Source organism: Helianthus annuus, chromosome 9, assembly GCF_002127325.2.
Source record: "Helianthus annuus cultivar XRQ/B chromosome 9, HanXRQr2.0-SUNRISE, whole genome shotgun sequence".
NCBI lineage: Eukaryota > Viridiplantae > Streptophyta > Magnoliopsida > Asterales > Asteraceae > Helianthus > Helianthus annuus.
In genome coordinates, this window is record NC_035441.2 from 82,377,285 (window position 1) to 82,398,782 (window position 21,498).

General features: G+C 35.6%; 1 protein-coding gene and 1 long non-coding RNA gene across 2 annotated transcripts; one reads left to right on the plus strand and one right to left on the minus strand.

The window, feature by feature from the left end:
• The first annotated feature begins 6,441 nt into the window (after positions 1–6,441).
• LOC110874449 lies at positions 6,442–8,532 on the plus strand. The gene is made up of 5 exons (XR_002555960.2): positions 6,442–6,505; positions 6,585–6,670; positions 7,051–7,252; positions 7,343–7,426; positions 8,402–8,532. It is a non-coding gene; the product is annotated as an uncharacterized LOC110874449 (long non-coding RNA).
• Positions 8,533–18,240: 9,708 nt separating this feature from the next.
• On the minus strand, positions 18,241–20,247 carry LOC110878003 (L-type lectin-domain containing receptor kinase IX.1). The gene has a single exon (XM_022126250.2). The coding sequence runs from the start codon at positions 20,245–20,247 to the stop codon at positions 18,241–18,243; it is 2,007 nt and encodes a 668-aa protein (XP_021981942.2).
• Positions 20,248–21,498: the final 1,251 nt, after the last annotated feature.

The following is a 21,498-nucleotide window of genomic DNA, read 5'->3' on the forward strand; positions in this document are numbered from 1 at the left end:
TTGGTGGATAGTTGCAGAGATGAATCAGGGGCTTTGCATTACCAGTTATATAGGAGTTTAATGATACTGAAACGTTACCTTCTGGGAATGTTCATAAAAGTCTAAGACGGCAAAGACCCGGCTCAACTCTAATGATGACACTTCAAGACCATATCACTATATTTATGTTGCACAATATGTCACGTCATGACCATGTCAAAACAAATCATATTATTTTTCTTTTTAATAAGTTAATTTTGCAATAAACTTTCTTTAATTTAGAGTTCCAAAAAGGAGTTGCTTATGTTAAACATGGGCGTGTTGACATACTATAATTATAAGGTTGTGACTGGCCTGAACATAACAAGTTTAAGTAAACATGTTATTTACTTGTATGCTAACCAGATATGTTTTCTAAACGGGTTATATAGTTTTAGTTCGCTAACATATACATCCAATTTCCTATATTATTGACACAAGTAGTTTAAGATTGTTAATAAATAACACAACAAAATTAGTAACACGGTAAAATATAATTTTCCAATATTACAATTTAAAAAAAAAAAAAAAAAAAAAACCTTGGGTAAAATTTAGTTTTCCAATATTACTATCCATAAAAACCACAAAAATATAGGTAAAATTGTACGAGGAAAAACCGTTAATTAACTCCTTATAGAGTAAACACAAATATCCTTGTAAGAGCAATATGTATAGCCCACCATTTTTTCTTCAATTAGTGACCTTCACACATAAGAATAGTTGCAAATACTCTATGCCTAGTTCATCTCAATTGCAAAGGAAAATCTCCTTTACATTCATAAAACACATTAATATTCCCTATTTCGCAAATTAAAGTTTTCGTATTTGTATAAGTGCATTAGTGTCACAAGAACTGGATTAAAGCATTGGGTCACTAATAAAATCAAGCATCATTATATCTACACTAAGGCTGCATGGTATGGGGAGCGTCCTCGATTCGTCCCGGAACGACGCCGGTGGGAACACCATCGCCCCCCTGTCGTCGTCCTCTCCGTCTTGCTGGGGAAGATGGTGACGGGCTACAAAAGGACAAAAACCAGCCCTCCCCCCTCTCACACACCTATACATACAATATAGATATATACATTTTAGGTCCATCCTCCCATTTCCATACCTCCATCCTCTTTGTCCCATGGGCGAAGGATAGTGGGGGCGGGAGGGGGCGACCGACCCCCCGACTTTTCGTTCAGTAGTGGAGAGTATGAAGTTTTCGTATAAAATTTTTTGGGTATATACGTTTTCGACCCCCCGTTTTATAGAAATTTTTGGGAATATACGTTTTCGACCCCCTGGTCGGAAATCTCAAGCTTCGCCACTGCTTTGCCCCATTCTCACACCCATCCTACGTGGATCCTATGTGGCGAATCATCCTTCAAGGGAGGACCATCACTATACCGCATAGCCTAATATCATTTGATATTGGTCAAGTATTTATACATAGACGCATATATTGGTCATGTATTGTGCGTTAGTACTAATCATAGACTCAGATTTTAGAGTAGATGTTGACTAGGTTGAATCTAGTATTTAATGATTGGGTTTCCAGGAACCACTTGGTTTAGAATTATTAGTGAGAATCCTTATATTCGGCCATAGAAAATTATGAGAAATTATTGTCCTTTATCTATTATATACTTCACATATCCTTTGATACTTCATTTTTTGCTTTTTTTTTAATTAACATATGTTTTAATTAAATAGATAAAATTACAAAAATGCCATCTTCTAACTAAAATTACAAAAATATCTTGATTGACAATTGAAAAGATGAATCGTTCATGTATTTGGTTTACCAATTCGCTTCTATAAAATTCAAGATGGCAAAGACCCAGCACAACTCTAATAATGTTATGTCACTATATTTGTTTACCAAACTAATTGTCAATTTATTATGTTGTATAATATCTATATCTATATATATATATAAATGACATGGATTTGGACTAGGTGGCATTTGTATTTGGCCATCTTGGCTGATGTGACAATTTAGTTTAGGAGGGAAAATCACATTTTGGTTCTCAATACACAAACAAAATCACTTTGGACACGGGATCCGACTACATTCGGTTCGGATATATGGGTTTTCAAAGAAACCGAGTAACAAATATGGATCCTATAAATCCGTTCTCTCAATTCACGCTTTACTTTTTCTCCAAACCCTAAACGAGATCATGCATCCTTCTTCTGTCGGCGACTAACATCTGATTCCATCGATTCAAGCTATCTTTTCTAAACAATTTTGAAAATCGAAGGTATGTTGTTTTGATTTCTTCATCATCTATTTTAGATTTGTTTTGTGATTCGTTCATCTAGGATAATTCGATCTGGTCCCAATTGATTGATATTCCAGTGTTTCTTGGCAAGTTTGTTTCATATACAGATTATTCACAACTATTTGGAGATGACTTTCACATAAACTTTATAGCAGATTATGAACTGGTATTCGGGTAATTATCATATTTGAAGCATGTTCTTCATTAGGGTTTGGATTATTCAAGACACGTTATTTGATTTTGGAGTTATAAAGTTGATTCCTCTTCGATTTTTGTTGTGTCGGGGAATTAGGGTTTGGATTTATGTGTAAATAAGCCAAATCTTTTACTTTTTGGTGGTAATTTGTTGGGCCAGTTTAGATTGCTCTTGAACATAACTACATAAGCTACTTTGATGTAAAGATAAAAACTATTGATAGCTTTTGTTCATAATAAAAAAAACGCAGAAGGAAGACAGATTGTTTTGATTTGTTTTTGCTGAAAGAAGAACGGAAGTTGCGAAGATTTGTTAAAACTGTTTCGGATCAGATCTGAATCAAAATAGAGAATAGAGAAGCTGGACTGTTCTTGGTGTTTAGTGATAACATAAGAATTTGAGTTGCCGGTTGCTGGTTTGAGTATACAACAAAGAAGAATAGCGAGTGTTTGGTTTGCGACTTTATCGTATGAATGTTTGATGTGATTTGAAGTGACCATCATTTTTTTAAAGATTAGAATAGAGTTGAGGTTTTTGTTATGTGGGTCATGGGAGATGAGGTGGAGGTGGGTAGCGGCGATGGAGGTGGAGGTGGGTGGTGAGGGCTGATGGTGGTGGAGGTGGGTGATGGCGGCTGATGGTGGTTTAGGCGGGAAAGGTTTTTTTTCTGCGGGGGTAAGGTTTGCAAGAACTATTTAACACCGGCGGATTATGTCTCTAGGAAAGACACATTGGGTCACAATCTGGTGGAATGGACCAGGTACATATGGAATTAATTTTTTATTTGTATTTTACATATGATACCTTTATGTCATAACTAAATTTTTGTTTACTGAAATAGGCATATCCATTATGGCCAAAACTAGGTTTGCTAAGCTCATAGATTTCAACTTAATTCGTGCAATAGATGTGCAACTTCCAGCTAGCAGTTCTTTTGTGATAGCTCATTCGTTGGCTGAATCGCAGAAAGCGGTAGCTGCAGTAACCGACTATAATATTCCGGTTGTTGAGTGGCATTTAACTTCTGTAAGTACAAAACACTTTCTTTGTATTCTCTTTCTGTTATTTTGTTTATTGTTATAGTTGATGTTTTTGTCAAAACCTGATTCAGATTTGAGAATTAGATGTTAGTCGAAAATTATGTTGCGACTGAATTTGAGTTCGATAGTAAAGAAGTTGTTAGCTTGTTGAGATCTGAATTATAGTTTGAGTGAAATCTGAGTTTTGGACATTTTCGGTCAAGTTTCGATTGAAGCTTAGATTGTCGATTGAAAATTCGGAATAAATCGATCAATTTCAGTTGATTTCTTATAGAATATACTGTTTTTCAGTTTTTTTTTTTGAAATAGTTTTGAACATATCAGACACCTTTACATCGATTTTGAAGTGAATACTTGATTGTTCAAAGAGTAGATATGAATTAGTCATATGAATCAGATCTGTACATTCTGTCCGCAATCTTCATTTTTACGCAGATCTGAATTAGAATAGAGTTGAGGTTGTTGTCTGAACTTGAGTAACGATAAATCATAAAGGTAAAGACTATTGATAGGTTTTGTTCATAATAAAAAAACGCAGAAGAAAGACAAGTTGTTTTGATTTGTTTTTGCTGAACAAAGAAGAACGGAAGTTGCAAAGATTTGTTAAAACTGTTTTGGGTCATCTGAATCAAAATATAGAATAGAGAAGCTGGACTGTTGTTGGTGTTTAGTGATAACATAAGAATTTGAGTTGCCGGTTGCTGGTTTGAGTATACAACAAAGAAGAATAGCGAGTGTTTCGTTTGCGACTGGATGTTATCGTATGAATATTTGATGTGATTTTAAAGATTAGAATAGAGTTGAGGTTGTTGTTATGTAGGTCACGGGAGATGAGGTGGAGGTGGTTAGCGGCGATGCCTATAAGTAGTTCTACGGTTCCACATAAACATCTATTGAATTTGACATAGATAGTGTGGTTGCATGTGTAGGGCTTGATATCGGAGGTGGAACCGCCGAGTTCGATGAGATGCTTGATCGGGTCTTTAAAGGTTCATCATTCATTCATAAGTACATGTATCAAGTTGTTCTTAAAATGATGAATATAATATGGGTTTGATGTTCTTATTTTATGCAGTGAGTTTTCCAATAACAATCTTTGTGGATGGTCCTTTCACAACGCTGGTGGCGGTAGAGACATAGTTGGCGACAACTAGATTAGGTATGCATGTCATCCCTTCTTAAGCAAATACGTACATTATAACCTAACTTGGCATCTTAGGTATGCATGTCATCCCTTCTTAAGCAAGCCGATTTAAGCCGTAGTCGGTTACGACGACACAAGTGGTTGCGCGGATAGGTATGGGTTATCTATTTTAACATGAATCAGTTTTATGGTCCTGTGATTGATACTGTCTTATTCTATTGTTTTTCTTTTCACTTGGAAACCACTAGGTATTCAGCTGTTGCAGATATGTTCTCATATTCTATACCTTGGCATGGCATCCGAGGTGGTTTGGGGTGTTATGCTAATGGAGTGTCACTCCTTTTATATAAAGGCCTGCATAACTGGCTTTGTTTTAGGTTGGTAAGCGCTCGGTTAGCGGCCTTCGTGCATTATGTTCTCATATTCTGTGCATGATGGTCAGCATACTTTGACTTTGCGGGTTTCATTTTGTTCACGAAGTTTACCGGTTACCAGTACACGTCTTTTCGTAGTTTAAGGTAAGAGGTTTTATGTATATGCTTTGGTTTGATTATCTAGCCATATAAGGATAACAATAATTAGTCAACACCTTAATTCTGTTGCTTCATATTTGTATTTTCTTAGTGATTATCATTTGGTTTTTCTTCTAATGTCACTTTAGTATGTGGTTTATAGCTTTTTGCATTTTCCCCTGTTGTTCTTCTAAAAGGTTTTGCTGCTTTTGAAATACATTTTTTTCAAATTGATTTACGACTACAAGTATGTAGACAGTGGTGGAGCAACAAATGAATCATAACAGACCGGTTTTTATGGATGATTTTTATGGATGATTCACTGAGTCATTGCATTATTATTAGACGCCTTTTTTACTCGCTTGAAAATAGCGTTGGTGTCATTTTGCTGGCGAGTGGTCACTATAAAGTCATGTTAGAGGTGTATTTGGGGTATTAGGTCTGTAACGGTGGCGGCGCCTGCAAAAAAACTACACTTATTCACCTAATTCAAAAGTTGGTTAACCCTTACGGTAATCTCATTAAGCTAAAGCCTAAACCACATATCGGTAATTTTAATATCATACTGGGTTTGTATATATACAGCAAGATTATGTCGGTTGAAGTCGCTGGGGATGGTAGCAGTGGTGGTGTTAAAGTTTCATCCGAGATTATACATTCCGTGACTGGCAATCATGATATTTAATCGTAGATATTGCAGCTATAGTGGATAATTGTTGATCTTGATCATGCTTGCTCTGCATATTCATACGTATTTGGTTCCTTTTATAGGACACCCTTGGTTTGTTGCATGCTTTTTGTTAATAAAATAAATCTCATTTATGTTGCTGAAGTTTAAAATGGTAGTTAATGCTAAATCATGTAGGCTCAGATGATGTCAAGTTTATGGTGAACCATTCTTCTGCACAAGCTATGTTTTGGTGCCACAAACACAAACACTGCATAGTGTAAGTTCTCATTTACGTTTATGCTAAATCTTTCTTGCTTGACTTTTTTTTGTCTAAAAAGTTCTCACTTTACTGAAGTTTTTTTACTAATATTGTTTCTCTGATATTTGACATCAATTTTGCTATCAATTAATATCCATCATAAAGTTAAACTAAATGAAGCTTATATTTACAGACCTTTTAAATTCATATCAAACTTGATATTGAAAATATTTGTCTTTGACTTTGACTCTTTGGTGATGCATTTTTATATGGTGGCAGGTCTTTGCAATTGAAGGTGAAGATGACTTTTCACAAGTTAGAAAGGACGACTTTCCGCTACCGAAGGTGCTTGCCGGAGCTCTAAAAGCTCGGAAGAACGACATTCCTGTGAAGGTTAGGTTACTTTTATTACGCGTATGTGTGTCTATATTGTTTCGATGCGAGATTTGTGAATTTAATCTGGATTTTGTAGACTTTGTTGACGATATGCAAGGGACGTGAAGGTACGGAGTTATCGGATGGAGATGTGTTGCTTTTTCCTTAAATGATTAGGTACAGGTAATGTTATAATGCCTTAGGGTTTTGATTTTGTATTTTTGTTAGTTAGTTACATACTGTTGGTTATGAGTTATGACCTAATTGTTAGGTTTATGCCTGTGAGCTTTTGGTTTTTGTTGATATAAATAGAATTTAGCATTAAAACATGTTTAGGTATCTTTTTTAGGCTTTCTGTTGTGTATTTAATCCCTTCTGCATCTGTGGCTACTGATAAGAATGACTTCTTAATTTTTTCTTTTACAAGCTTCTATTGTTCTATAATTTTGAAGCGATTTAGTACTTTACTTACTTAAGTTGTTGTGATTGAAGTGGATTGAAAGAATCGGACATTAATAGCTTTGTGGACGAAGTGGTTGTGAATAGAAAACTATGGTCTGCAGGAGTGCAGGAGACAATGACGGGTTCACACGTATTTGTATGTTCACATAGTAGTCGAGATAAAAGGTGTGGATTTTGTGGGCCAATTCTAATAAAAAAGTTCAAAGAGGAGGCTGAATTGAGGGGATTGGATAACGTGTCTGTGACTGATAGGGAACTTGATAAATTATAGCGTTCAAGATAAAAAAAAAATTGTGGTCATTGGTAAGATAATTTGTTTGTTATACTCATTTAAAGTTTTTTTTAATTCGTTTTCCTTAATGTTTAAATAGTTGTAAAATTCGTGTGCTTCAGGTACGGTTATGTTACCCCGAGTGATGTGCCTGAATTACTTGATAATCACATTGTAAAGGGTGAAATCATTGATAGGATTTGGAGGTACAATTTTACTATGTTTGTTTTTTCATTTAGCAAGTTATTGTTCATTTGTTTGTAGATTTTCGTGTGATCTATCCTATGCAGTTGATATGAGTGATATATCGGCCGTGTAAAATATCATTACTGATATTGTCAGCGATATCGACCGATATATCACCGATATTCCCGATATCATTACCTTTCTTTATAGTTCTACCGTTCGTCTTTCTTCTTATTGTTGCTATTATTGTTTTAATTCTTAATTGTTAGTGTTAAATGTTGGTGTTTTAAGTCTTAACCAGTTCCTACTTGCTACAACTGTAAGTGTTTTGTAAGTTGCAAAAAGTTATTTTGTTAATGGCAGGAGAGTACATAGAATTGTTAGTGTTAAATTGCTATATACTTAAAATCTGCATGATATTAAAATTACTGATATCCCACCATGATAACCTATATCTCAAATATCGGTCGTTGACCGATACCCGATATTTTACCGCAGTAACTGCTTAGGATATATCTGGGAAATTGACTGGAAAGTAAATGTGTGAAAAGGGGTTGAAAGTTGCCCAAAGTGTATGAATATGGATTATATGGTTTCGTTTATGGTCATAAAGGCCAAAACCTTGCTTGATGAGAGTATAACACAAATCCCCTCAAACATGCAAAATGACATAAATACACCTGATGAGATGTTAACATGTTAAACAAACTATTGTTTGTGTCACTTTATTTAGAACTTAGAAGTAAGGGCAGTTTTGTTATTTTACGTTTTTTAGCAATTTAGCTGTTGAAGTAGCATAACAAATTGATACCTGGGTGACCAGAAATGCTGTTTAGAAATGTGGGGTGGACTTAATGTAACATTTAATACTGGATAACTATATCAATAATCTTAGACAAAAATTACGCGTACGAACATACCAGTTTTGACTGGGTTACCCAACCCGCCCATATTGCCAAAAGTATTTAATTTACAGTCACTTGACTCCATTGCAGGGGCCAAATGGGAGTTCCTGTGGTCAAGAAAGCTGAAAAGCAATTGAACAGTCCCAAACGGAAATGACGTAAAAGTCTCTGAAGCGGGCCACCACGCAAGCAGCACCATAGAAGAGAGAGAGAGAGAGAGAGAGAGAGAGAAACAATGGAGGGTTTTGTCAAGGTGCCAACGGGTTCTCATGTTGCAGAGACGAAACACCTTAAACTGAAACAAAAAAAGAAGTAAATAAAGTAAGTGCGTTTAATATGTTGAGAAAACAAATGGGGAAAACATGATGTTGTTACAGTTGCTGCTGTCGTTGGCGCTGTGGTAACGGTTGCTGTGGCCTATAGCTTTTATAGAAGGTTATATATGTATTTGAAATGTGGTTTCCAATCTCTCTGTTTGATTTGATTATATATATATTTGATTACAAGGGTAAAACAAACTTTAAAGCAACTTACTGTTGGAAGAATGTACCAACTACCACATGCCATCTATTTTAATTGATTACAATGATTTTCTAAAATTAAGTATAATATTTAAGAGATATGACATGGTTGGGTACTTTGGTGACCAATTGTCTGGTTTTGCCTTCACCGTTAACAGATGGGTGCAATCATATGGGTCCCGTTGTGTTAAGCCACCAATCATCTATGGTGATGTCAGCAGACCCAATACCATGACCGTCTTTCTGTCCTCAATGGCTCAAGAGATCACCAAATGGCCAATGAAGGGTATAATCTTTTTTTTTAAAGTAAACTTCATTAACAGAACTGACGGCCCAAGACGGGCCGACACAAACAACACAAAAACAAATTACATATTAACAAAAGAGCACCACTCCCTCCATTCTATCCCTTTATATCTTGACCTATTCGAAAACCATAAAAATCCCAAAGCCTTGACCTCACTCAAAATACAATCAACCTTGACAGGCTTATTATTAAAAATAAGATTGTTCCTGGCTCGCCAAATGCTCCAACAAACAATCAAAATGATACCTTGCACCGCATCCTTTTTCTCCGAAGCCCTTAGATTCGAGTGAAAGCCGAGAAGATCTTTAACCGAAAAAGCAAAAATGCTAGGAACGATCTCATAAAGATTAAGGGTATAATCTTTATGAATCCTCTTTTTTAGATAGTACACAACTCATTGTGCATCAACGTTTGTCAATCTATAGCTAAACTCTGTTATTTTGACTTTAAAAACTCAACTGCATTGTTGTCACAATCAAATTTCACTCAAATGAGTTCAAATACCACACCTTAATTCGTAATAAAAGTAAAAGATATAATGTTTTATACTTTAAATGCATTTTAATTATATTTTCACTTTGTTAATAAGTAATTTATGCAATATGTTACTTTTGTATTTATATTATTTATTATTTATACACTTTGTGATAATGTAAATTAAATTTTCTGACCCGCGAACTATCATAACAAATCATATTAGCTTTCTAAAAAGAACTCATCTATCGTACGTAGATCATAAAAAATCGTTTATATATTCTTAAGTATTGGAAGTTCGTAAATCGAATTATAGATTATATCAAGAAAATATATTATAAAATGACTTTGAAACGTTCAACACGGCAAAATGATACAATAGTTAAAAGGTACAATATACCTGTGAGTTAGACCTTATATTTTACTTTAGTTTTCTTACCTAATTATTTGAAGGGGAACGTAGTTTACACAGTATTCGTCAAGACGAAAAAACATCACAATGCTGATACAATAGTTAAAAGGTACAATATACCTGCGAACTAGACCATATATTTAACTTTAATTTTCTTACCTAATTATTTGAAGGGAATATACTTTACACGGTATTCGTCAAGACGAAAAAAACATCACAATGCAGATACGACAGTTAAAAGGTACAATATACATGCGAACTATATCATATATTTTACTTTATTTTTCTTACCTAATTATTTGAACGGGAATGTAGTTTACACGGTATTCGTCAAGACGAAAAAACATCACAACGCATAACTGACAAAAGGTACATTCGCATATCATTATATAAAACACAAGTTTTGATGCCGCCCAGTTTTGTGGAAGGCTTGCCGCAAACAAGTTTTGCGACGAATGTGTGGCGAAATGATAGTTAGGGACCGAATTTTCATATGGAAAACAATCGGTGTTAAATTATCGCATAGAAATCGATAAACATAGTCCACAGTAATATAGTAATATGCAATGACATTGGAGTCTTAAAAAAATTATCACATTAATGCAATGACGTGAAATTGATAGTTTGAAAGAGCAAATTGCTAAAAAGAACTGGTAAAGGTAAGTAACATAAATGAACCTCATATGATGAGGGTGTTTGGGATTAAGTTTAGAAATGACTTATCGACTTATTGTTTTTTCCAAAAGACAATAAGTTAAAAAAAATGTTTGGAAATGCTAAAAGTGTTTTTTAATTTTGGTTTTTTGATTAGAAGTAAAAATTGTTTTTCAAAAGCCATAATATCCTAACCTTTTAAATTGCTTTTGATTTTTTTTATCATTAAATTACCAATTTATCCCTCCTCATTAAAATAACAACTAAACATGAAAACTTATCCCATCATTTTTAGTCATTTTACTTTTCTAATCACAAAAATTAAACCAAACACTTTTTTAAAAAATTACTTTTCAAAAAGTTATAAGTTAATAAGCACTATTAGAAAAAAGTGCTTTTAGAGTTAAATAAGCAATCCCAAACACCCTATATACACTATAAACGCAGATTTTTCTTTCTTTGTACCTTTCGCAACAAACTTCCTTCAGAGCTTGCAAAATGTTTGAGTTTTACGTATTATAATAATTAGGTTGGCCTAGATGTCACGTTTAAGGTGTTGTTTGTTTTTCTGAGGTAAAATGTCTGCAGTCTGTGGACCACATCTGTAGACATCTGTAGCAGAATTACTGGACCAAATGTCTGCAGTCTGGTAAAAGAAGACTGTTTGTTTTTTTTTACTCCTACAAACTGCTGAAATAAACTGATTTATTAAACATATACGAGTTTTTCAACATTCAAACTTAAATAATAGTTATACAATACTGAAATAATATTCATAAAAAAGACAATAACATTTTTTTAAATCATTGTATCCATGCTTTGCATTGACTACTCACCAATCTCATCTTGTAACTGAGTCATATTAAGAGGGGATGACTAGATAGTTTAGGGCTATAAGTGCATGTTTAGTGTGATTGTTATAAATGCAAAAACCTAGATAGGGCTATAAGTGCATGTGGTTTTGTAAATGTAAATTCAGTGGTTTTGTTTTGATGATGAAAACTACAAATAAACTAAACTGATTGTATCAAGTTGAGAAAACTAGAAACACATAATAATTAGATTGGTTATGCGGATGAGAAACATGTGATTACTTGCGAATTCTGGTTCGATCAAGCAATTGTAAAACTCAAACATGTAATAACAGTATCTAGTCAAATACTAACCATTTTGGCCCCTGTGGTTATATCACTTTTACTATATTAGCCCAAAATAAGAATTTTTAACATATATGCCCCCATAGTCTCTATAACTAACCATTTTGGCCCCTAAGTCTAACCATTTTGCCCCTCATGGTCTCTATAACTAACCATTTTGACCCCCATGATCTCTAGACTTAGGGGCCAAAATGGTTAGTTATAGAGACCATGGGGGCAGATATCTTAAAAATTCTTATTTTGGGCTAATATAGTAAAAGTGATATAACCACAGGGGCCAAAAACGTAATTTACTCTAACCTAAACTGATTGTATCAAGTTGAGAAAACTAGAAACACATATTAATTAGATTGGTTATGCGGATGAGAAACATTTGATTGCTTGCGGATTCTGGTTCGATCAAGCAATTGTAAAACTCCAACAAGTAATAACAGTATCTAGTCAAATACAAAGACATAGCATATCTCAGTTACAAATTAACCTTAGGCATGGTCGCAACTTTACCTCAATTAGATTTATGAGGTTGCAAACAGCACATTCAACAATTTTTTTACAAACATTATGAACTAACATCAACAAATTAACAATTTTAAACTAACAACAAACAAGAAAAGGAACAATTTTTTGACAAAACATTAAAATCATACCTGAGTCTCGGCTGTCGAGGGGCTGATGGTAGAGGTCGAGGGGCTGGGGTGCGATGTCGAGGGGCGGAGGTGGTCATCGAGAGGTAGAGTAGGCTGATGGCGGTCGTCGAGAGGTAGAGTAGGCTGATGGCGGTCGTCGAGAGGTGGAGGTCGAGGGGCTGTGGTGCGACGTAGAGTCGAGGCCGACGTGGTGGGGGCGGCGCCGGAGGAGGAGCAGGCTGACGGCGGACGTGGATAGGGTGGGAGAGGAGTTGGGTACAGCTAGAGGTGTACAAATCGGTTAATCGGTTTTTAAAAAACCGGTTAAAAAAACCGGTTTTTTTCACCCAAAATAAAAACCGGTTTTTTAATAACCGGTTCGGTTAATAACCGGTTTTTGAGGTCCAAAACAATAACCGGTATAACCGGTTGGGACCGGTTTTTAACCGGTTTTTCCCAAAAAAACCGGTTTTTTTCCGGTTTTAACCGGTTTTTTAATAACCGGTTCGGTTAATAACCGGTTTTTGAAATCAAGAATAGTAACTGGTATAAAAACCGGCGGTTAAAAAAAACGGGTTAAAAAAAAACCGGTTATAAAAAAAACCGGTTAAAAAAAAACCAGTTTCGGTTTTTTTTCCGGTTTCGATTCTAAAACCAGTTTTTTTGTACACCTCTAGGTGCAGCTGGTGAAGAGATTAGGGTTTTATTTTTTGATGGAGAAGTTTTGTGAAGAGGCCAGAAGACAGAAGACATAAAACCACATGAGTGTGAAAAAGAGGTGAGGAAGAGGTTTTTTAATGAAAACCCTTCTAAAAAACAAACAAGCTGCAGACCCTTATGTCTGCGCGTGGTCTGCATGGGGAAGAGAAAAGAGGTTATGAAGTACTTTCTAAAAAAACAAACACCCCCTAAATAAAAGTGTCATTTATTTATGCATTGATCATACACATTTAATAAACGAGTTACATAAGATCATGATGTAACAATGAAACACATCGCAAGATCCGATTCAATAATATGACGATGTTTGCATTCAGCACAACCATTTTGTTGAGACGTGTACGGATACGAATAATGATGCAAGGTGCCATTATATTTTAAAATTTTGTGAACAGTGTGATTCACAAACTCGGTGCCACTGTATAACGTGTATAGGAAGGGCAACATGGTAATTTACTAAATACTATTAAGAGTAAAATGCCCAGATAGCACTGTATTTTTGTAAAATAACACTTATAGTCCCCAACTTTTGGAAATTACCCCGGTACTTCCTGTGGTTTGACAGTTTGTTACTCAGATAGTCCCTGAAGTGGATGTCCGTTAGTTTTTCTTCGTTAAATCTATGTAAAATGACAAAATTACTCATTGCTTTTATTAAAATACTAGTGGGAATACCCGCGCGTTGCAACGGGCGTCTCGCCTAATATTAGATTTAATTATTATGTCTATTACGAACCACAAGTCATTCCGGGTTTCTAACATGCGCAATACGACGACAACAACAATTTACAACATGGTATTCGTTAATTATGTTAGTCGAATGGAATATGAAGAGAGTGCGATTGTATTACTAACTTGTCGTTATAATATATATTATGTTTATAAGTCTTATTATTAAAATATATCACATCGAGTTGAACCTGGCTTATGTACAACTCAGGGTTGTTCATTAGGAGTTAAGAAGTATTTTTAACAGTATAATTGTCTGTATTGATGTTGTTATCCAAAAAGTGACCAGTGTTGCTAAATCCCCATCGATTTTCAGTTGAAGTGAAAGACGAAGGACCACCTTGTTCCAAGTCACTTTCATAACAATCACTCCCGACGCTTAGTTCATCCCTGCCACAATTGATAATACAATAAAGACAAATCTAATTCAAAAAGTACAACTATACATCATAAAAAATCATCAACATAAGTGATAAGAGAAGGTAATATGTGATTTGATATTACTTGTTGGACAACCACTGCTACGCAAGCATGAGACCTTGTTACTAATAAAATAACACAAAAATAAGAAAAGTAAGTCGCATAGAAATACACGTTGCTGAATCTTTAGGCAAAGGAACTTACGAGATGGTAGCATCTGAAAACAAAGCAAACAAGTTTCTGCAATAAAACAATAGAAACCTCAAGACATAGCGTGTTTAAAAAGAAGCACTTTGTAAAAAGATGGGGATGGTCTTACGTTTTCCGCACTTGACTGTGAGAAGTGTTATCATATGTAAAATTGTTGTATGACAAATCAGTGCAAAAAGAAAAAAAAAACTGCAACATTAGTCATCAGTATATTCTACAATTACAACTTCAATTTTACATTCAACTTTACATCAAATAAACTTAATTACATTTTTTTCCAGTACTTGTCATCCAATCAGGCACATTTCCAGATAGCAAGTTTCTAGTAAGATAGCTAAAAATCAATGTATTTCGGTAAGAAGTACGTGGGAAAATAATACATTGGAATGAGAAGTATGTGGGATGGCAATACATTTACTTGAATAAAGACATGTGGCTCAAGTTTTCATCGGTTATCATCAATGATTTTTTCAGTTTATTGTCGATTGTAGTCCCTACTAACATTAACATTCATTTAATTCAATTAAAATTCGCTTATATTCCCTACTAACTTTAATTGTATTAATAATAATTATAGGTTATAAATGTTTCAAAATTACTAAAATACCCCTAAAGGGTCTTAAAACTTTAGAAAATGTGCAGCTTTACCCCCTCTAAAATAGCTTGACTCTCTTGTACATGTTGTTTCAAAATGTGTACACAATGTAAAATTACATAACGATAGAAAACCCACTTCTCTTAATATAGTATTATAGATTAAAAAACTAAGAGATGGACCCATCCTTATCTTCTTTTTCCATTCCATTTTCATACCACACTAGATTGTTGCCATAGTCGCGCGTTGCGGCGGCGGCATCTTAGTTGCTTATAGATGTGACATGTTATGTGATGCATTAACCATATAAGGCGTTTGGATGATTCCGATCTAACTAAGTGTAACCTATATAATTATTGCGGGCATTTGCGGCTACGGTGTATGATGATGACATTAATGTGTGGTGTCTACACGTGACATTACGCGTTTTTGACTTTGTCACCCTCGTTACGTTTGTGACTTTAACGTGATTAGACATAGATAAAAAGAGTATGTTTCGTTCGTTGCAGTGTAGAGTCATGAAAGTAATTTAAATAGCGATGTAAAGTCTTAAAAGTAATTTAGTCATTAACGTGGTTAGACATAAATAAAAAAAGGATAATAATCCGTCGGACATTGCAATGTCAAGTTAAAGATGATGTAACTTACGTAAAGAATAAGGGGTCTAGGTTTCAATTTAGAAAATGTACAGACCAACCTTTATTTTTATGATGTATTAAATAAATAAATTTATTTATAATTATGTGTAACTAATTAGTTTTAGCAAGTCAAATATGAGTATTATCTCGAGAAAAACATTATAGTTAAAGGAAAGTATCATCACATGAATTAAAACACTGTTTATAAAAATGAAGGGGCCATGTATGAAACTACTCACTTCATCCTTATAATGCGACACACAAACCACCAAAGCACATTGCCATTTAGTTTTTATTTACACAAAAATCAATTATATATAAGCAAAGGCGGTGGCTGTGGCCACCAACCTTTTGTTTTAATATTGTACAAGTATTAAAAATTGGACTTAAAACATTATAAAATGAGTGGTTAGGGACTCAGGTCGTTAAACTTTTTTATTTTGGATTCAAATGGTTAAAATTAAAACATTGGGACTCAAAAAGTAATTTATTCCAATTAAAATAAGAAAAATATCAAAGTAACCAACATATGCTATTTTAGTATTAGTACTTGTTAGCTAATTAAAATAAGAAAAATATCAAAATAACTAACATGTTTTAGTTTAGTATTAGTACTTATCAACAATAAAAAAGAAATGACTCAACTACATGTTTCTAAAATGGAGGCTAGAGATTCGAACCGACTGTAAAGGCATAGTGCTTGTGTAAAACAAAAAAGAAGTTGATAGTAAAGACCGGAAAAAAAGGAGGGGCATATATGAAAAAAAAAGAGGGGCATATATGAAAAATGCACCGACCTTTAAGTTTAAGATTTTATAAATTACTCCTCCTCCCTGCTCCACTGCTTCTTCTTCACCTTCATATTTTCTTATTCAACCTTGCCTAAATCTCCATTATTCATCTATTTCTCCCATACACACCAGCAATAAAACCACCAATTTCACCCAATTCACTACCACAAGCCTTCAATTCTCTACCCGCCAGTCAATTAATAATATGTGAAAACTCCATCACAAATCCACCAGCCTCACAGATCCAAACCTAAACCTAAAGAACTTGTATTCGGTTACCCCACAAACACCGTCAAACACCTCCACCACCGGCTACCCACCACCACCAACAAACACCTCCCGGAAAAATTAAGTGGGTTGTTAGGGACCACCGTTTGTTCGTCTTCAAACCTACACCTCCAGCGTTTTCTACGTTTCAAACGCCAACCTTATCGTCGTCATTTGCTTCCATCTCCGCTACCGGTGGAAAGGGTTGTGTGGCCGCAATGGTCGTCACTGATTGAAACGGGGGCACGGACAGTGGTGTAGATGAAAGGGAGGGGTAAATAAGTAATTTCAGATGGACTTAACGGAGAAAACTAACGGGCATCCACTCTAGGGACTACCCGAGTAACAAACTATCAAACCACAGAGAGTAGGGTTGTAAACGAACCGAACGTTCAGCGAACCGTTCGTGAACCGTTCGGCGGGAAGTTCGTTTATGTTCGTTCGATTAGCTTAACGAACGAACATGAACAAAAAATTTCGTTCGGTTAGCTTAGCGAACGAACACGAACACAGGATCCGTTCGTTCGTGAACGTTCGGTAATATGTTCGTTTACGTTTGTTCATGTTCGTTCGTTCGTGTTCGTTTGATTATATTAATAAATAATAAATCTTTTATCTAAAGATATTGAAAACTTGAAACAGTGTCTTTTTCTAAGTTAGCTAAAATTTGGGCACTCGAAGACATTTTTTAGGATAATTATGTCTAGGTTAGTTAACCTTGATTTATCATTTAGTGGTGTAGTAGACTTCTTGTGTTTTGATTTACATTTAATGGTTATATTTAACTACTTATATCCAATTTTTAAGTATAACAATGTTTTTTATTTTTTATTTTCAAGTTAAATGTTCGTTTGCATTCGTTGTTATTTGCATGCGTTCGTTCGTGTTCGAGATCAGTGTTCACGAACTGTTCGTGAACAACTGAATTTCCTTAACGAACGAACACGAACATAAACTTATGTTCGGTATGCGTTCGTGAACAGTTCGCGAACATGTTAATTTCCTTAGCGAACGAACACGAACATGGCCTTGTTCGTGTTCGTTCGGTTTGTTTACAGCCCTAACAGAGAGCACTGGTGTAATTTTCAAAAGTTGAAGACTATAGGTGTTATTCACAAAACCATAGGGATTATTCGGGCATTTTACTCTTATCCTAAGTATGGATTTAAAGATTATTGTTACCTTACAAATGAATCCTTTGATTTGTTTTTAAAAGTTTCAAGCCTAAAGGTTTTACAAAGCACATGAATTTAACCCAACAACACAAAGATTCCAATCTCAACTCTAGAATATGGTTCTAAAAAAATATCGATCAATAATGGTATTTAACAATCAACGGTCTAGAAAACTATAAACAGTGCCATACGATTGATCAGTTTGTGAGAGAGACGCTACTAGACGAATGGTTCTAGATGATGGAAGCAACACCAAAGACTGACAAAATGCGAGACGTCATATTTGATACCACTGGCATGCTTGAGGGGAGTACAGGGAGGGAAGCTTGAGAGTTCAGTACTTGAATCACTTGTCTCATCAATGGACGAAGTTCTGCGTGTGGGTGCACGCACCATAGCCCGACTATCATTAAACGACTGATTTCCTCTTCTACAAATTCTGACCCTAGATGGGGATCAACTGCTTCAATAAGATTATTAGTCCCATAGAGCTCCCAAACCCATTCTATTAGTGGTGGTGGCTTTTCTTGAACCTTCTCAATCGATTTTTTACCACAAGCTAATTCCAATGCAACAACTCCAAAACTAAAAACGTCTGATTCTTTGGTTGCCTTGCGTGCCAACATCATTGTTTCTGTGTCTTTCTCGTGGTCAATCAACTTGGCTAACCCGAAATCACCAAGTTTTGCATTGAAGTTCGAATCCAACAACACCTTACTTGGTTTAATATCTCTATGCAAAACACATTGCTCCCATCCTTCATGTAGATACCATAAAGCAGAAGCCAAACCATTAGCAATTTTGTACCTTGCACCCCATGTCAACAAACTCTTCGCGTTGAAAAGATGTGAATCTAAACTTCCATTTTCCATATAGTCGTAAACAAGCAAGAGTTCGCCTTTCTCATGACACCAACCAGTGAGTTGAACCAAGTTTTTATGTCTTAATTGGGTAATGATCCTAACCTCGGAGAGGTACTCCTCCATCCCTTGTTTGGAACTCTTCGACACCCTTTTGACTGCAATGTATGTGTTTGAATCTTTCATAAACCCTCTATAAACCCGACCAAAACCTCCCTCTGCAAGCTTGTTGTTCTCCGCAAAGTCGCTAGTCGATTCAGCTAACTCAAGGTAAGTAAATTGTTTTGGCCTGGTGCCCATTTCAAATTCATGGTTCATCTCAACATCAAATCCAATTTCTTCTAATTCATCCTCCTTGCTCTTCTTCTTCTTCCTCTTCCTCCTCCTCCAGAATGCGAATGCGAATGCAAATGCAAGCACAACAACAAATGTAATTGTGACGCTTAATCCAGTGACTAATCCGGCCTTACTGTTTTTCCCCTTTCCTGTATGAGGGCTCGGGATTAAAGTATCATTACCCGGGCTCGGGTTGAAAGAATCAGGGCTCCCAACCGGTGGCTCCTCCGTGTTTCTATCAACCACAAAATCCGAACTATTAAAACTCCAAGATCTCACCGTATTTATCTGGAACGAAGCTCCTGTTGCGGCTGAAAACCCGAAAATAACCCATTCAGGCAATTCACGCCTTAGATCAACCGTGTAAACAAGTCCATCTTGGCGTCCCACCGTATTATTTTCAAAACTCGTGAAGGAAACACTCAGATTTTTCGAAACCGCATCATATGTAATCCAAGCTTGACACACACCACCACCAGTTACATTACTGAACCACTTTTGAAACCGAGCAGAAGACACCGAACTAACATCAATCCCCACATGATCACCCACGATAACATCCCTCCCGTCTACTGGATCCCATCCAGAGTTCCAAAACGTATCAAACTCCACTGCGACAAAGCGGTTACTCGCGTTATTTGGTGTGGAAATAAACGGAAGCCCCATGGCTCCACCTTGGCTGATTACAGAATTATTGTCCGCTAGAAAGAACGTAAGGCCATCACCATAAGAACTACTCCTATTTGAATCAATCACAAACGTGAAATTGGTAGAGAAGCTTACTAGCCCCCGCGATCGGTTGTCCCAAAGATGAAGTGGGTTGACGTATATGGCTCGTCCGGAGTTGAAACTCTGATCAGAACCATTCATATTTCTGGTCAACTGGATTCCACCATCGGAGATACTAGCTCCGTTACCTTGTATTACTATGTCTCGATTCTGATTTTGTGGATTGATATTTGTTAAACTGAAGGTGATTTGGGCAGTTGAAAAGTTGGAGAGAAGAACAAAGCATGTGATCAAATGAATTCTGGAGATCACCATGATTGGTAGAACTTGAAACATTCATGGGTTTGGTTTAGTTGTTGTTAGAAATCGATCGAGTTTTTTGATCATCCGTGATTGTTGAAACATAAAACATTCATGGCTTTCTTTTGCTTGTTTGAAACACATGGAGTGTTTTATTTGAATCATTCATGGGGTTGGTTTACTTGTTTAGAAGTCAAGACGATCAAGAGTCAAGACCTGGTCTCAGAGTCTCAGGCCAGGTCCAACTGTCCGAATCTTTGGTGAAGTGTGACGTAATAAATCATTTAAATAATTAATAATGGTAAGCTTTTTAATTTTCTTTCGATATATAGATGTGGGGTATGGTGGAGCGGGGGTTTGGGGCATGGGTTGACACGTGGACTTCGAGGGACACCGCCGGTCAGTTGTATGTTCGGTCGGTATGGCGGGGCGTGGCTAGCCCGCGTGGGTTTGCCATGTGTTATATATTTTTTTTAATTATTATAAAAATACACACAAAAAAAAAGCCTAAAATTATTATTTAAATCCTAGCCATCTATAGTCTAACCAACCCAACCAATGAGAGCCGGGCACGGAAGACCGCTAGGCCTAGGCCCGCCCAACGCCCGGGCTGAACCCCCCCCTCCCCAGGGGCCACGTCGAAACCCAAGCCCACCCGAGGTGATAACTTGGGCGTTTGTACCCAATCCTCGCTCCAACCTCTGCCCCATAACCCATAGTCAGAACGTGTGTTGAATTTTCTTTAGGAAATAAGGTCTCGGTTTTTTTAAATTACGATATAGATATTCTGTTTCATCATTATTTGTGATTAGAAGTTGATTTGGAATTAAGGTTTTCATAACGGCATACTAACTTCATTGGTATTAAAGATGACATGTCAAATTAACGTGCCTTTTTAATCATTCTCTCCCAATGTTAAAAGGGTTCTAAAACCCCCCTTGGTTAACAAGCTAAAGTAGGAAAAAAGAATAAGAAATTAAGAATAGTTATTATCAATGTTTATTTTAGGTAAGAAGTTAATGAAATGTTATTGTTATTATTATTATTTAGTTTGTACTTTATTTAAATATTTAATATTAAAATAATTAAGAAAATGGTGGATAAGATAAAGTTAACAAAGTTAAGCAATTTTTTAAGATGGGGTGAAGTAATAAAAGAAAAAACAAATGATATGACGCTTATATGAAGTTAAAAAAAGTTAAGTTACACCTCATTATAATATTAGTATCAAACTCATGGTGAGTCGAATCCAAAACACTAAGATCG

Excerpts from the sequence above, each read along its gene's own strand:
- LOC110878003 (XM_022126250.2), bottom strand. The coding sequence starts at position 20,247 with ATGGTGATCTCCAGAATTCATTTGATCACATGCTTTGTTCTTCTCTCC.